This window comes from Cryptosporidium muris, genomic scaffold, assembly GCF_000006515.1.
Source record: "Cryptosporidium muris RN66 scf_1106632373453 genomic scaffold, whole genome shotgun sequence".
NCBI lineage: Eukaryota > Apicomplexa > Conoidasida > Eucoccidiorida > Cryptosporidiidae > Cryptosporidium > Cryptosporidium muris.
In genome coordinates, this window is record NW_002196570.1 from 772,008 (window position 1) to 788,868 (window position 16,861).

Sequence of the window (16,861 nt, forward strand, 5' to 3'; positions counted from 1 at the left end):
CTTCTTTGTGACAGTTCACAATTAGCACAATCTCCCTTTAGAAAGATTTGTTTAGTCCTGAAACCGCCTCAGTCATACTTCAGCTAGTAATCAGAGACTTCCCAGTAATATTATACCGCAACTAAGCGCAATATATATGTCTTAGTTCATTACTGACCTGTCATATTCGATGTAATTAACTCTCATATATACTAATTTCTCTATAATGCATCATCATAGGTCAACTCTAAAGCAAAAAAATAAACCATTTAAGCATGGGAAATCTCATACTATAAAAAAGGTTGCGAAAAAAATTACTCAGTACCCAATAAAAATATTATCTCGTCAAAATAGAAATAATCAAAAGATCCAAATAAGACGAAACAAGAACCTAAAACAAAAAAATATGTTAATAGAAGATGGTAGAGGAATTGAAGCCCCGATATTGTGTGTAATTGTACCTTTTCATGTTTTAAGTAACCCTCTTGAATGTATGAAGATTATAACAAATTATATATCTAGACAGTCTTTCTCAAATAAAGCAAGTGAATATTTTTTTCAAACAAAGGAGACATCAAGTAACTTCGAAATTTGTACTTTACATTATGGGCGTGTAGATATTTCTTTCTGCATTGCACCATATGGTGACATGCTGAATACACTTGACATCATGAAGTGCGCAGATATAATTCTTGGATCTTTTTGTTCTGCTAGTTTAGAGAGCTCTGCTATTGATGAATTTGGTTATAGGATTTTGTCAGTTTCACGATTACAAGGATTATGTCCAGTTTTCGGTATATATTTTGATGACACTGGTACTATACCTGAAAAGAGAATCTTGAACAATGAGAAACTCTTGAAAAGACACTTTGAAGCTGAATTTGGGAAGAACTCAAAGCTATTTTCACTGCATAATACCAATAGTATACGTACCCTGATTTCTGCAATTTGTAGTCATCCTATAAAAAAATTATCATTTAGAAATGATAGAGGATACTTACTTTCTCAAAATACAAGTATTAATTTTAAAGATAATGATGAAAAATCAAATATAGAGCTAGTTGTTGAGGGTTATATTCGAGGTAGTGGTTTGTCAATAGATTTCCCAGTACATGTGACTGGATTTGGAGATTTTGTAGTGGCTTCTATTGAGCCTACAATAGAGAAAGATAGACAAACAAGGAGAACTTCAAAACCTTCAAAAGTAGATGTAACAATGGAATATTTTCCAATAATAAGGAACAATTTAATTAGTGAAAATGATGTTTTGAAGAATGAATTAGTATATCTACAAAGATATGATCAATTTGCGGGGGAACAATCGTGGGACTTTCAGGACGATGATGAAATGGTTGATAATAACCATAATGAGTATATTAATAGTATCAATGATATATACTCTGATACAAACTCAATGTACTCACAATCTGAAGTTGAAGATAACTCTTGGAATTCAGATATATTAGGAGCTGAAAGAGTACAAGAACTTTTGTCGTTGGAAGATGAGTTAGAAAATGAACTTGAACATTCAGATGAAATAAGAGTAGATAATAAAACAATTTGTAGACAGAGATTTGCTAAATATAGAGGATTATCTTCTTTTAGGACTTCTTACTGGGATCCATACGAAAATTTGCCTTCAGAATATTCTCGTATATTTGAATTTGAGTCATTTCAGTCTATAAACAAGTTATCTAGAAAGATATTTACTGAACATTGTAGAGAAGTCGATTACCAAACTAAGTACTGTCGTATGAGGCTTATTCCTATTGCTATTAACTCTTGCATCCCCTTGAATGAAGAAAATTTGGCTAAAAGATTTATTATAGTCTCTTCAATTTTACCTTATGAAAGAAAAGTTGGAGTTATTCACTTTAAAGTTAAGAGAACTAAAGAAAATGAAGGGATAATTCGCAACAAAACTCCACTACTTGTTCAAGCTGGTTTCAGAAGATTTTTTATATGCCCAACTTTTAGCAACTGCCCACAAATGATTCTTTCATCCAGAGTACATAGGCAACAAAAACTAAAGATGAGTCGTTTTTTTATGCATGGTGATTACTATATTGCCTCTTGCTTTAGTACAATCACATTACCACCATGCCCAGTAATTTTCTTTTCGTTAAAAGGTCTTTTTAACAAAAAAAACGCAGATTATTTTCATCCCAGTAATAATGTAAAACTGTGTTTAAGTGATGAAATTGATGATTGGCCATTAGCTTGGGGGGATATAATTGACTCTGATCCTTGTCGTATTATTCTAAAACGTTATATAATTATAGGATACTTATTTAAGGTGCGTAAATGCAAAGCTATTGTACGTTTTATGTTTAATAATCCTGAGGATATAAAGTGGTTTAAGTCTGTTGAATTGAAGACTCGCAGTGGTATACGTGGAATTATAAAAGAACCTGTGGGAACACATGGGTATATGAAGTGCATTTTCAGTAAACCTGTCCAACAGAATGAAGTAGTTGGTATGTCACTATATAAACGTGTTTATCCCAAATGGTTTCCTCAGTCATGGTTTGGCAGTGACTATATCTGTGATAGTAGATCTAAATAACTTTCCAGTACATAACTAAATTAAATTAGGCAGGTATTATATTGTTTATATTTACTAATTAGAATCTATTTTACTTCTAAGTGCATATGCCTAAGAGAATTACTAACTCTCCATATTTTATTTTTACGATAAGTTTAATTGGGGTGTAGCATAAAATACTGTTGCACATTTACCCAGATTAGATAGCTCGTTTATACTAGTAAGTGCAATAATATTTTGCTCACAACTAGCTAGGTTGTTCTTTTTAATATCGAAAATTACATCTTCTGAATTTGGGGAGTTAGTATTCTTATTCATTATCAAAGAAATTTTTCCACTTTTCTTAATAGTTAACTTTCCTATTGAGCCACATTGCATATCTGCCAAGAATGATGGATTTCCTAAGTTATCATCTAATCCCAGTATAGTATTCGAGTCTCTAAATGGAGTTAGGGATGGCATGAACTTAGGAACTTGTATCAAGAGCCATGGCTCATTTTCTGATGTTCCAAGTTGTTCATTATATAGTGCGGGGTAAGATATACCATTTTCATTATTAGGCCATATTACACTGGAAATATCGAAGGGCATCTCTAAGGGACCATCCTTATCAACAATTTTAGAAATCAACTTCTCGTTGGATGTTAGTTTATGGACTCCAAACGCCTCTGCATTATTCTTGGAAATAGCCAAATCCTTTAAAAGTAAGGAAGTGACATCTCTAGATATTTTTTTGGGACATATATTAATTTCTTTAGTCACGTTATCAGCAGGTATATTTACATCCTTGCAACCATCAGATATTTGATCACTAGTTTTATCTACCTTAGCAGTATCTAATTTAACTTGCAGATGCTCAATAGGTACCTTGTTTGCAGCAGCAACATTAGGTACAAATTTTAAGGATTTTGCACTTCCACTAGAATCAATACGTGGTGAAGTTCTGAATTTTTCGCATATTGAGGATGAAGATTTAATAGATTGTAATCTCTTCATCCTCTCCTTTTTACAGTGGTATTAGTAAATGTCTTACCATGACAACCCGCAATACCAATAGCCGAAGTGCTAGACTTAGGTTCTGCCGGTTACCACAGAAATAATGTAATGTATTTGAATTGCAACCTCAAAAGTGATCTAGATATCACTCATATATGTGTATTCTTTAGTTATTTTGCACTATAAATAACTTTATTTGGTATGGCGAACAAGTTACCCCATGACGATTTATTAATGGATAATATCGCGTTTTCGATATAATTAGCTTAGTCTTTTAATATAATCCACCCAATATTATGGGTACCACTTTTTGACCTTTAGGGCATAAATAGTTATTTTCTAATTTGAATATTTCATTCTTAAGAATGAAAGTCTTTTTAATATTTTCAGTTATATCAAGTTTATTACTTATAAATGCGTCATCTATATCTTCATTTAGCAGCCAGATTGGTCAGGTATATAGAGAATCTGGCGATAGAAGTCAAGATGATCAAAATAATAGAACACGCACAATGAGTGGTTTACCAAGATCGAGCAATGTTAGGAAGCCAACACCTTCATTATCCAATTCATCGAAGGTTGATCTAAGAAATATGAACTTTTCACTTCCATTACTTAATTCAACAATAGTTCTTCCAAAGCCCATTTCTAAGAGGACAACTACAACTACAACTACAACTTCCAAAACAACATCCGAGAATAAGTCTAAATCAAGTAGTCTACCTATAACGGAACTTATTGCTCGGGAACAATCGCTTTTCTATCCTATAGGTAATGGTATTTCATTCTTCCCACATAAACCAGGTTACTTTAATATTCCACCAACAACTACAACTGTTACTACTACTACAACAACTGATACTACTACTACGACTACTACAACTGAGAATACTACAACTACTACAACAACTGATACTACTACTACGACTACTACAACTGAGAGTACTACAACTACTACAACAACTGATACTACTACAACTACAACACAACCTGGTAATCATAGAAATGATTTGGCAAAATCTAATTCATTTTTCTATCCTATAAGAGGTGATAGTACTTCATTCTTCCCATATAAACCAGGTTACTACAATATTCCACCAACTACAACTACAACTGATACTACTACCACAACAACAACAACTACTACGACACAACCTGGTAATTATAGAAATGATTTGGCAAGATCCAATTCATTTTTCTATCCTATAAGAGGTGATGGTACTTCATTTTTCCCATATAAACCAGGTTACTACAATATTCCACCAACAACTACAACAACTGTTACTACAACTACAACTACTACAACTACTACAACTACTACTACAACAACTGAAAGTACAACTACTACTACAACAACTGAAAGTACAACTACTACTACGACACAACCTGGTAATTATAGAAATGATTTGGCAAGATCCAATTCATTTTTCTATCCTATAAGAGGTGATGGTACTTCATTTTTCCCATATAAACCAGGTTACTACAATATTCCACCAACAACTACAACAACTGTTACTACAACTACAACTACTACAACTACTACAACTACTACTACAACAACTGAAAGTACAACTACTACTACAACAACTGAAAGTACAACTACTACTACAACAACTGAAAGTACAACTACTACTACAACACAACCTGGTAATTATAGAAATGATTTGGCAAAATCCAATTCATTTTTCTATCCTATAAGAGGTGATAGTACTTCATTCTTCCCATATAAACCAGGTTACTACAATATTCCACCAACAACTACAACAACTGTTACTACTACTACAACTGAGACTACAACTACAACAGAACTATCTAGTGCTTATAAAAATGATTTGGCAAAATCCAACTCATTTTTCTATCCTATAAGAGGTGATAGTACTTCATTCTTCCCATATAAACCAGGTTACTACAATATTCCACCAACAACTACAACAACTGTTACTACTACTACAACTGAGACTACAACTACAACAGAACTATCTAGTGCTTATAAAAATGATTTGGCAAAATCCAACTCATTTTTCTATCCTATAAGAGGTGATAGTACTTCATTCTTCCCATATAAACCAGGTTACTACAATATTCCACCAACAACAACTACAACTGATACTACTACTACAACAACTGAGAGTACTACAACTACTACAACTACTACGACACAACCTGGTAATTATAGAAGTGATTTGGCAAGATCCAATTCATTTTTCTATCCTATAGGAGCTGATGGTACTTTATTCTTCCCATATAAACCAGGTTACTACAATATTCCACCACTACGTCCACCACCACCTCTTCCATCACTAACTACTACAACAACTGAAGGTACTACTACTACTACTACAACTGAAAGTACTACTACTACTACTACAACTGAAAGTACTACTACTACTACTACAACTGAAAGTACAACTACTACTACAACAACTGAAAGTACAACTACTACTACAACAACTGAAAGTACAACTACTACTACAACAACTGAAAGTACAACTACTACTACAACAACTGAAAGTACAACTACTACTACAACAACTGAAAGTACAACTACTACTACAACAACTGAAAGTACAACTACTACTACAACAACTGAAAGTACAACTACTACTACAACAACTGAAAGTACAACTACTACTACAACAACTGAAAGTACAACTACTACTACAACAACTGAAAGTACAACTACTACTACAACAACTGAAAGTACAACTACTACTACAACAACTGAAAGTACTACTACTACTACAACAACTGAAAGTACTACTACTACTACAACAACTGAAAGTACTACTACTACTACAACAACTGAAAGTACTACTACTACTACTACAACTGAAAGTACTACTACTACTACAACAACTGAAAGTACTACTACTACTACTACAACTGAAAGTACTACTACTACTACAACAACTGAAAGTACTACTACTACTACAACAACTGAAAGTACTACTACTACTACAACAACTGAAAGTACTACTACTACTACAACAACTGAAAGTACTACTACTACTACAACAACTGAAAGTACTACTACTACTACAACAACTGAAAGTACTACTACTACTACAACAACTGAAAGTACTACTACTACTACTACAACTGAAAGTACTACTACTACTACAACAACTGAAAGTACTACTACTACTACTACAACTGAAAGTACTACTACTACTACAACAACTGAATGTACAACTACTACTACAACACAACCTGGTAATTATAGAAATGATTTGGCAAAATCCAATTCATTTTTCTATCCTATAAGAGGTGATAGTACTTCATTCTTCCCATATAAACCAGGTTACTACAATATTCCACCAACAACTACAACAACTGTTACTACTGCTACAACTGAGACTACAACTACAACAGAACTACCTAATGCTTATAAAAATGATTTGGTAAAATCCAATTCACTTTTCTATCCTATAAGAGGTGATGGTACTTCATTTTTACCACATAAACCAGGCTACTTCAAGATTCTACCACCATCAACAACTACAACAACTGCTATTACTACAACCACAACTGAGAGTACAACTACAACGACTGACAGTATATCAGAAATATCTAATGATTTTGTGAGGAGTGACTCCTCAAAATTACAATCACTTCTTCATCAAACTGGAGAAGGTATACTAAGAGTACCAATGAAGATGGGACCTGGAAGAGGTCAGATAACAACAACTACAGCTATTACCTCTTCAGATTCAGTGAATTTATCTAAAGGAACAAGACAGCAACCAATTTTGTATCCTATAGGTTCTAACAGCACCTCTGGAGTTCCACTCCTTTCTGGAAAACTTGGTTCTAAAAGACTTACTACTACAACTACCATTACACCTACAACGGTTAGTACTACTGTTCTGACTGAGACAACAATTCAGCAGCGAATAGAGAACTCAAGTGATGGAGATAAATCAGGAATACCCTATTCACTTTATCCTATATATGGTGAAGGGATGAAATTATTTTCTATGAAGCCAGTTTATGGAAGCCCACCAGTCACTACTACTACAACTGCTACTACTACCAGTAATATTAGAACATCCACTGTTACATATACATATGGAACTAATGGTATTGTAGCAAAACCTCACAACTCAATCAAAGTAAGAACTGGCCATGATGTGAAAGAATATGAGGTTCGTTCAAGGGAAGTTGGTTCACCTTCTCAATACAACTCATATACAATACTCCCAGTTAATGGAAGTCAAGTTGTCCCCTGATTCGTAAATCAAAATGTAGATTCTACGTAAAATGAGTCATCTTTATTGAATTCCTCTAATGAGTTAATCTCACTATTTACTTTAAAAAAGTGAACAGTAGATTCTTTACAAATATTACTATCTCACTTCTTATTTATTTAAATACTTATGAGTAGTGAATAGTGTTTTTGAACTAGCTCTTAACTAAGTCATTGTATTTTTGAAGGAAAATATGAATTTTATCTAGTAATATATTAGTTTAGAATTTGACTAATTTTACTATTTAAATCTTGATATTATATATGGGAATGTAAATATTAGAAATTAAAACCTCTTAAATGTATACTTTAAACGTAGGAAATGAGATGTATAGGTAAGTACAATGTACTACTTTCAGTTACCAACTACCCGTAAATGCCCTTAACAATAAATATTTGCATGTATTACTTTACATCATTATTGAACTCTATAGAGAACTTCTCTTGCTATTTTAAACTAATATATATGTAAGGTCTTTTTTAAACTTTTATAGAAGTAGGTACAAGTACAGAAATGAATTACTAATTTTAAGGGGGTAAAGAGAAAAAACTAAAGTAGCTTGAATTCCCAATAATAAATTCCCCAAAAATAAATATTGATATTCTTATTCTTAATAAAGTAATTAATACTTTAGTATTAAAAGTTTATATTAAATTTGCCTCCAATTCAATTTAATCTACCCTTTGTTATACAGGGATTTTCATCTCTAATATAAATTAGATCACATCTCGGTAAAATCATTGAACACAACTTGGTAGATTCAGAGCAAATCTCTTGTATCACACCTAAAGAACTACTATAATCAGATAAGCTGTCAAAGTTCGAATTTAAACTGGAGGAGTTGGAATTAAATTGAGAATCCCAATCTGAATTTGAATATTCATGTTCATTACCCTTAGATGTTAAAATATTATGGGATCGATTACTTGCATCACTAAATTCCAAGTTAGCCATCTGCGAATGTTCTGTTACCATTTGGCTCATCTGATTAGCATCATTTTGAGTAAGTTGCGGCTGTTCATTATGAATATTGGAACTTCCCTCATTGTTCCTAATACAGTAAAGATCTCCTTCTGAATTTTTATGAATATTGGAACTTCCCTCATTGTTCCTAATACAGTAAAGATCTCCTTCTGAATTTTTATGAATATTGGAACTTCCCTTATTATTCCTAATACAGTAAAGATCTCCTTCTGAATTTTTATGAATATTGGAACTTCCCTTATTATTCCTAATACAGTAAAGATCTCCTTCTGAATTTTTATGAATATTGGAACTTCCCTTATTATTCCTAATACAGTAAAGATCTCCTTCTGAATTTTTATGAATATTGGAACTTCCCTTATTATTCCTAATACAGTAAAGATCTCCTTCTGAATTTTTATGAATATTGGAACTTCCCTTATTATTCCTAATACAGTAAAGATCTCCTTCTGAATTTTTATGAATATTGGAACTTCCCTTATTATTCCTAATACAGTAAAGATCTCCTTCTGAATTTTTATGAATATTGGAACTTCCCTTATTATTCCTAATACAGTAAAGATCTCCTTCTGAATTTTTATGAATATTGGAACTTCCCTTATTATTCCTAATACAGTAAAGATCTCCTTCTGAATTTTTATGAATATTGGAACTTCCCTTATTATTCCTAATACAGTAAAGATCTCCTTCTGAATTTTTATGAATATTGGAACTTCCCTTATTATTCCTAATACAGTAAAGATCTCCTTCTGAACTTTTATGAATATTGGAACTTCCCTCATTCCTAATACAGTAAAGATCTCCTTCTGAACTTTTATGAATATTGGAACTTCCCTCATTCCTAATACAGTAAAGATCTCCTTCTGAACTTTTATGAATATTGGAACTTCCCTCATTGTTCCTAATACAGTAAAGATCTCCTTCTAAATTTTCATAATTTAAGTGTTCAGTACTTTTAGTATTTAAACTATCTGTTAGTATCTCACAACAAACAGCTTTGCAAATTTGGTATTCTTTCTTTATCTTCCTAAGTAAATGTTCATCATTAAATATTTCCCTTCTAATTTGCAATGTAGACTTTCCAAGTTTTGAATGAACTTCAGTTATTCTTGAGTTATAATTTATCTTCTTGATTGACATTATTGGTATATCGATACCATCATCGTCAAATGCAATGATATCGTTTTCAAGATTGCATTGAAATTTCCTAGGTTGAAAAATACATTTCAAATTATTCAAAGCAGTTTGTTGAGTATTTAATTCGGCTGCCAAATCATTCATTTTATTTGTTGCATTATTAACCCTCTCAAGGCATGATATCGGATCTGTAAAATGAACCATACTTTTCCCTTTTGTAGGTTTTTCTAGCCACTTATTTATATCATTATACCTTTCATTAAAAAAATTCATCATTACTAATTCCACATTCCCTTCAATAGCATTATATATAAGTGAAATTAGCTGTTTTATATCTTCATATATGATCTTTGCTTGGTCAATTTCCTTTGCAACAATATCTTCATTTTCAAACCACTCTTTCAGTATCGAAGTTCGAAAATCATCAACTTTTGCTTGCAATATATTACAAGCTTTCGTAGTATTACTAATAAGTACAGGTTTTACTTCATCTATAAGATGAAGTTGCTGTGTAGTCCATTCGGATGTTGATCTACTTACAGAATCCAGTTCGCCTGTCCTAGTTAATATGACATGTTGAAATACTCTTAATACATCTCTAATGTATTCTACAGCATCTATTGACATTAATACTTTGTGATCTCGATGCATCCCAAGAGCACAAGTCTCGCAGAAACAAGTATTCTCACATGTTAAACAGAAATATTCAGCAGGTACTAAGTTATGAACAGGGCAGTTTTCAATTGCTAATGACTTAGTCTTTTGATCTCTTGTGAATAAAACTCGTTTAGTATCATCTTCAATTCCAGGTCCATTAAGCCTATTTAAAATCTTTTTCTCCTTTGCAAACATCTCTCCGTTAGGTATTGGTACTAACTTAACGTTGTCTACTTCATTACCTACTTGACGAATGGTATGACTTCGTAAACTAATAGTACTAGTATGAAAATCTCTTAAACATCCTTTACAAAAACTGTCACAGCAATCTATGCAAAATGTAGAAGGTGGCCTAATTTTGCATACTATACATGACTTTGTTGGTTGGCAGCCAAAACTTTCTTTCATAGGAATTCTAGCTAGATGCTTCACAATCGGTTCTCCCGTATTATCAAGTATTGCAGAGTGAAAATTGCATATAGGACAGAACATAAATTCACCGTTAGGTGAGAAATTAAACATATTATTTAGGACACATGAATAATGAAGGCGATGTCTACAAGACAGTAATATATAGCTCTCACCCATAGTAGTACAATTACAGAAATGGCAAATTAATGTTGAATTTTGTTCACTTGAATATGGGTCGAGTATATCTCTCATATTACCTAACAATAACCTTGTTTGTTTTGGACTAGTAAGTAAATTCCGAAAATTTACATTATTTGCCTGTTCATTAATAGTTAGCTCTTTTTCATTCACTGACATCTGAGATTCTGGATTGTATGAATTATTAGGTTCGCAATTCATTATTAGATATTTTAATAATGCAAGTTATAAAGTGAGTTTATGTTTCTCCAGCACAGCCTCAAATAAGAGGGAGTAAATCTGGGTTGTATTCAATAAGGATGAACCATAAATTTCCTCAAGAAATATGATAGAGGAAAATATGAACAAAATGAAGTGTAAAAAAGTTAGTTTCCTTAAAGTTTCAAAACTAACAGATGCGTCATGTCTTGATGCAATGCAGTTGTGGCGTCAGTTTGCATGTGAGATACATGGCTTCAAGTTCCATACTTAGTCTATTTCTTTCTTAAAATACTCTATTAATAAATTTTTTAGATAACTTTGATATACCAAATTTTATATTTTTGTTAGCATAATCTTTGCTCTAAACCTGGCTTGTAGCTTGTTCCCTCTCCAGTCTCCTTTTAGCACGTTGTCTTTGCCCACGACTCAACTTTGGGACTCTTAATTTATACTCTTTATTCAGTGTACTTTTCACCTTATCCTTTTGTGCTCTCTTCTTCTTTTGAATATAAATAGCTCTTTGATCTTCGACAGCAAATTCTACAATAGGACGTCTCTCCGAACCAAATATTTTGGGGTTATTATTCAGTGTATTTAATATTAATTTGCAAACTTCATGTGAAAGGACATTTATAAATGCATATCCCTTTGATTTACTTCCCGAAGAACTATTTTCTCTTACTATTCTGATGTAAGAAACTATTTTATTCAAAATCTTTAAAAATTCGTTTTTTGAAAATTTTTTTGCTGACTTTAACAGAAATCTTTCAAAATAGTACTTATATTTAGAGTGATCTATCATATACTTTTGACCTGCAGACCCAATTTTTTCAATTTCAAGTTTGCAATTTTCTATTAATGTTAAAAGATACTTTTTATCTAGTGAAGTTATGCAGTCAATAACAATCTTTCGCAGTTCTACAGCACTGACCGTCTTAGGTAAATTCCTTATACAGAGCCTAAATGGATTTACTATAAAGTTTGGATTTTTCAGTTTTACTTTACGTTCAAGCCAAGCATCCTCACGCCTCCTTAAATCATTTTCACTTAAGCCTACCGCTTCATTTGTTCCACGTAGAATGACCCCGAATTTGGCAAGATGACCGTTATTATTCGATTTAATAATGCCTTCGTTCATGCATGTGTCTTTTTTACTTGAAATATCTGCTAGCTCACTTGGCTTTACTGCTATTTGAGCATAAATTCTTCTCCCATTTATTTGTATTCCTACATTAGGAGGCAGTGCAAGAGATTCTAAGTATGTACATGAACTTTTATTTGTCATATTCATGTTCTTTGTTTTCACTATGTATTGATTTGCCTCATCATTAGCATCTAGTACATGTTTCACCGCTTCCAAATCCCTGAACTTAACAAAGGCAACCCCTTTCGGTAAGTGAGTGCTTCTAGACAAAACAATACGGGCGTAAATCACCTTACCAAAACGTTCTTCAAAAAACTGTTTAAGATCAGATTCGGAGGTTCCAAAGGGGATATTTCTAAGAAATATCGTTTTCCCCTCCTCGACATCGTCGTGTACATCTGAATTGCCCACCTTCTTCTTTAAAAAACTCCCTTTTGACTCCATCGTATCCACTTTACTGTTTTCTAAGTTATCTATATTTACTTTAGTCTCGTTAATTTTCTTGCTTAGTAATCAATAAACCCTGGAGTTACTAGGTTAGCCTTAGGGCGGTAACTGAAAAAGACTATTCTGTCTGGTATATCTTTGAGGGTATTAGATATGTCTTGTTCTAGTGATTCTGAAATTTCCGACATTTCTTCCTATCTTCTCTGAAACATTCAGTGCTTATAATGGGAATATCGACTTTAGATTTCTATAAATAATAATAAAGATAGTTGCAGATTCGACTGAGTATAAGGAGATAGTGATGATCTTTTGTTACACTATAAATAGCTGTTACTTATGAAACATAAATATCACAAGACCTAATGAAATATCCAGATATTGTTAATTCTGAAGTACTATCTTTATTATTTATATTCTATTGGGAATTGAATTAATCTCAAACTGTGGATTACATTACAATACAAACATTATAGTTTTTAATATTCAATGTGCTGATTATTTCTTTTACTTTCTTAAATTCTAATCAGTATATGTAATTTCAGAAGTGATTGTTGTATGAGCTAAGTTACTTGGCGACTATCTTAACTTCTATTCCAAGTGAATATGCTATACATTTCCTAAATATATACAAGTTCATTATACTAGCTTTTGCCTGATGCCACAATTAATATTGTAAACATAAGGCTATATTTAGAAGTTCCATAATTCAATCACTGGTCTAAGGAGCTTAATGTTATATAGGTTGTATTAGAAATATAATTGGTAGTACTATATTTACAACATATATTATTTATGACAGTTCAAATCAAACTTTAAGTCATCACTTATTTTTGATCTCAGATATGGCGACTCTATAATCTTTTTGGTAAATTTTGTGCTTGAAGGAAAATCCAGATACATTGTTATAATATTTATCTACTAAAAGTTAACTATGTCTTCACTTTGCACCTAATTTCCATATTGAATATAATATTTCGACTTGTTTACAGAGGACATTTGTCTATATATAGTCTAAAAGTATTTTGCATGAAATATATCTCTAATTCTTCTTGAGTTTCCAATCTAGTATTTGTTGATTTAATAGATTTAATGTTTTTTTTATAAGGATATTGAATATCTGGTTCATGTTACACCATATTATATAATATTTGAATCAATCACATTAACTAATGCAATATGGGGATTATAGTAATAGTGAGGTATTGAAATGTAATACATCCTTATTTACTGAAATATTTTGTGTCAATATCCAATACAAGTACAAAAATCCTACCTCTTTATTATATTAAATAATTCATATTTAATAAGTAAGAAAACAAGCTACCAGCTTTTATTCAAGGAACATGTGGGATGCGAACACATAAAACATCTTAATTCTACACATGAATATTCCCGTGGAGGATTGTTAAAGCAGAATGGACAAATAAAGTGTTTCTTTTTTGTTAGAATATTTTCTAACTTAATAACTTGATATTTACAATAAGGACATCTAAAATCAATTGGTTGAAGTCCTTTATTATTTGGTAATTGGAGAGGTGAACTGCATAAACTTGAGTTTTTTTGGTTGCATACAAGCATTAGGAAACTACGGCTTAGAGAGATTGTATCTGCCTTAATACTCTCATTATTTATTGGCAAAGCAGGTAAAGACACATTATTTTTCAATACTTCAATTAAGTCCATATATAAATCACAACCACCACAAATTGAAAAACTCTTAATACGGATAGTTCCATTTTTAAAGACTAGATCAGAGTCCCAACGAGGAAAATAAAGCTTAAATGAGTTGTCTAAAAATCTTATCGAATGTACCATTGTTTGATAAATATATTTCATAGAATCAAGAATCTCTGCAACAACAGTACTTCTGTTTAAAATTCCACCAGATATTTCTTTCATCGAAAATTCCATTGCAGATCTAAGATTCGGCCTTATTAAATTTTTATCAAATTTACATATTGAATTTCTACTACTATCCGAAGCTAATAATAGACCATCTCGCTGTTCTATCTTGTTAGCTTCCTTAGATATTTCTTCAAATCCCAATGCCAGGGCGTATCCTAGAGAGGTGGGTATCAATTGGGATCGAGGATTCTTTATGACATATTGTCTAGTTTGTATCTTTTCAATGTGTTCGTGCATAGTTGCATCCGTGCCTATTCCATTTTTATCCATCAAGTCAATTAGCTCTGCTTCAGTTATAAGATGTGGTGGCTCAGTTTTAGATTGACTTAAAAAAATACTATATGGAGTGAGTTTATCACCTTGGTTAAATTCTGGAAGTACATTTCCACACCACCTTTCATAAGGTTTATAAATATCTAGCCAATTCTCTTCTAAAACAACCTGAAAAAAGTTTAGTGAGTGAGTCATAATACTATAAGTAAAGACTTACCAAACCTTTAGCTTTGAACTGTTCACCAGCAATATCAAGTATTACAACAGATTCTTGTCCGATAGCATCATCAGAACATACAGCCAAAAAGTGACGCGTGATAAGTTCATAAAGTTTCCACTCCTCTGCACTTGTTGCTTCATTTTGATCCAAACATTTTACAGGATGTATAGGTGGGTGTGACTCATCACTGGAATTGCCACATCTCGGATTACAGTACTTGTCATTTGAAATAAGCAAACTGGCATATCTACCCCATGTTTGGTGATTAATTTGTTCTCTAATTATCACCTTGAGATCCATACTTTCAGGGAAGGAGTTGGTTTCTGTCCTGGGATAAGAAATATATCCCTTCTGATAAAGATTTTCAGCTATATTCATTGTAGTTATAGGTGGAATATTTAGCTTTATAGATGCAATTTTTGTCATTTCTACTGTATTCATCGGTAGAGGTTTGTAATTCCTAACTTGTTTTCCGTGTACAGATACTACGGTTGCTATAGGATCCTCGAGACAAAATTCATATATAACTAATGCTGCTAAATGATCAAAAATTCGATCTCTTATCCAATCAAATTTAATTAGCTTATCTTTTAGGCTTCCATCTTCTGAGTGAAAAGAAAGCGTAACAGAAATTTGCCAAAATGGTTCCGACTTAAAACTAACTATTTTACGGTATCTGTCTACCACAAAACCCAGTGTAGGGAATTGACATGGTCCATAACTAAGTGTACTTTCAGGTATGGGAAATAACTTTTGATACCTTAAAGTTAGGAATCTTGTAAATGAAGAACCTATTCTGAGATCTATTTCCTGTCGTGCTTCTACTGCATCGCTCATTGCGCGATTTGGGGCAACTAAGTTATTCATTGCACCCTCAATATCTGACTTAGTTAAAGCTGAAAATCGAGCCCTTAATATCTTAAGTTTGGGATTAGCATCCAAACAGACGCTGATAACTTCAAAAGCTATATTTTCACCTTCTCTATCACAATCTAGCCACAAAATTAGCGTAGATGCTAACTTAGAGTAATGCTTTAAATTTTGTGCAATATCATTGCAATCTTCGCTTACTACTTTAATTAAAGGGGTAGAAAGGTTAAGTAATACTATTGGATCCACAGTTTCCCAGCTTGAAAAACGAGGATCGAATTTAAGCTGTTTTATATGACCACGAACTGAGGTGACAATCATATTACATTTTGATCCTTCAAAATAATAAGGAAATGAAAGTACAGGATTAGTTTTGCTTTTACTATTTAAGTAATTAGGATTTTGGTTTTGTGGACATAAACACCATGCTATCTCCTTTGCAACTGAGTGTTTTTCTGCAATGCATAATACAATGTGCTTGTCTCGACTAATATGTTCATCTACACTCAAACTTTGTTGTTCCTGTCTATTTTCATATAATTGATTACTGTGACACCCTTCCACAGATCTTTTTCTTGAGACCCTTATTTTATTCGCATTCTTTGCATGACTACTTGCATAATACCCTCTCATACCTAATATTTCTA

General features: G+C 32.3%; 6 protein-coding genes across 6 annotated transcripts, besides 14 other annotated features; 2 read left to right on the forward strand and 4 right to left on the reverse strand.

Moving 5' to 3' along the window:
• Window positions 1-205: 205 nt before the first annotated feature.
• CMU_040650 (uncharacterized protein) lies at window positions 206-2,545 on the forward strand (the record flags this gene model as incomplete). The annotated part of the gene is made up of 1 exon (XM_002139309.1): window positions 206-2,545. One exon carries the CDS (start codon window positions 206-208, stop codon window positions 2,543-2,545), a length of 2,340 nt encoding a protein of 779 aa, XP_002139345.1.
• Window positions 2,546-2,668: 123 nt separating this feature from the next.
• On the reverse strand, window positions 2,669-3,520 carry CMU_040660 (uncharacterized protein; the record flags this gene model as incomplete). The annotated part of the gene is made up of 1 exon (XM_002139310.1): window positions 2,669-3,520. One exon carries the CDS (start codon window positions 3,518-3,520, stop codon window positions 2,669-2,671), a length of 852 nt encoding a protein of 283 aa, XP_002139346.1.
• Window positions 3,521-3,885: 365 nt separating this feature from the next.
• On the forward strand, window positions 3,886-7,749 carry CMU_040670 (uncharacterized protein; the record flags this gene model as incomplete). The annotated part of the gene is made up of 1 exon (XM_002139311.1): window positions 3,886-7,749. The coding sequence occupies one exon, from the start codon at window positions 3,886-3,888 to the stop codon at window positions 7,747-7,749; it is 3,864 nt and encodes a 1,287-aa protein (XP_002139347.1).
• Window positions 4,348-4,502: a microsatellite.
• Window positions 4,621-4,670: a microsatellite.
• Window positions 4,789-4,898: a microsatellite.
• Window positions 5,020-5,156: a microsatellite.
• Window positions 5,275-5,324: a microsatellite.
• Window positions 5,443-5,492: a microsatellite.
• Window positions 5,617-5,675: a microsatellite.
• Window positions 5,844-6,020: a microsatellite.
• Window positions 6,033-6,317: a microsatellite.
• Window positions 6,330-6,506: a microsatellite.
• Window positions 6,519-6,695: a microsatellite.
• Window positions 7,528-7,553: a microsatellite.
• Window positions 7,750-8,351: 602 nt separating the features above from the next.
• Window positions 8,352-8,424: a sequence feature (AT_rich).
• A 9-nt stretch (window positions 8,425-8,433) lies between these two features.
• CMU_040680 (B-box zinc finger domain-containing protein) lies at window positions 8,434-11,355 on the reverse strand (the record flags this gene model as incomplete). Its single annotated transcript, XM_002139312.1, has 1 exon — window positions 8,434-11,355. One exon carries the CDS (start codon window positions 11,353-11,355, stop codon window positions 8,434-8,436), a length of 2,922 nt encoding a protein of 973 aa, XP_002139348.1.
• Window positions 11,356-11,716: 361 nt separating this feature from the next.
• Window positions 11,717-12,943, reverse strand: CMU_040690 (RNA recognition motif. family protein; the record flags this gene model as incomplete). The annotated part of the gene is made up of 1 exon (XM_002139313.1): window positions 11,717-12,943. One exon carries the CDS (start codon window positions 12,941-12,943, stop codon window positions 11,717-11,719), a length of 1,227 nt encoding a protein of 408 aa, XP_002139349.1.
• Window positions 12,944-14,222: 1,279 nt separating this feature from the next.
• Window positions 14,223-14,253: a sequence feature (AT_rich).
• Window positions 14,254-14,266: 13 nt separating this feature from the next.
• Window positions 14,267-16,847, reverse strand: CMU_040700 (DNA topoisomerase family protein; the record flags this gene model as incomplete). The annotated part of the gene is made up of 2 exons (XM_002139314.1): window positions 14,267-15,292; window positions 15,342-16,847. The coding sequence occupies 2 exons, from the start codon at window positions 16,845-16,847 to the stop codon at window positions 14,267-14,269; spliced, it is 2,532 nt and encodes an 843-aa protein (XP_002139350.1).
• Window positions 16,848-16,861: the final 14 nt, after the last annotated feature.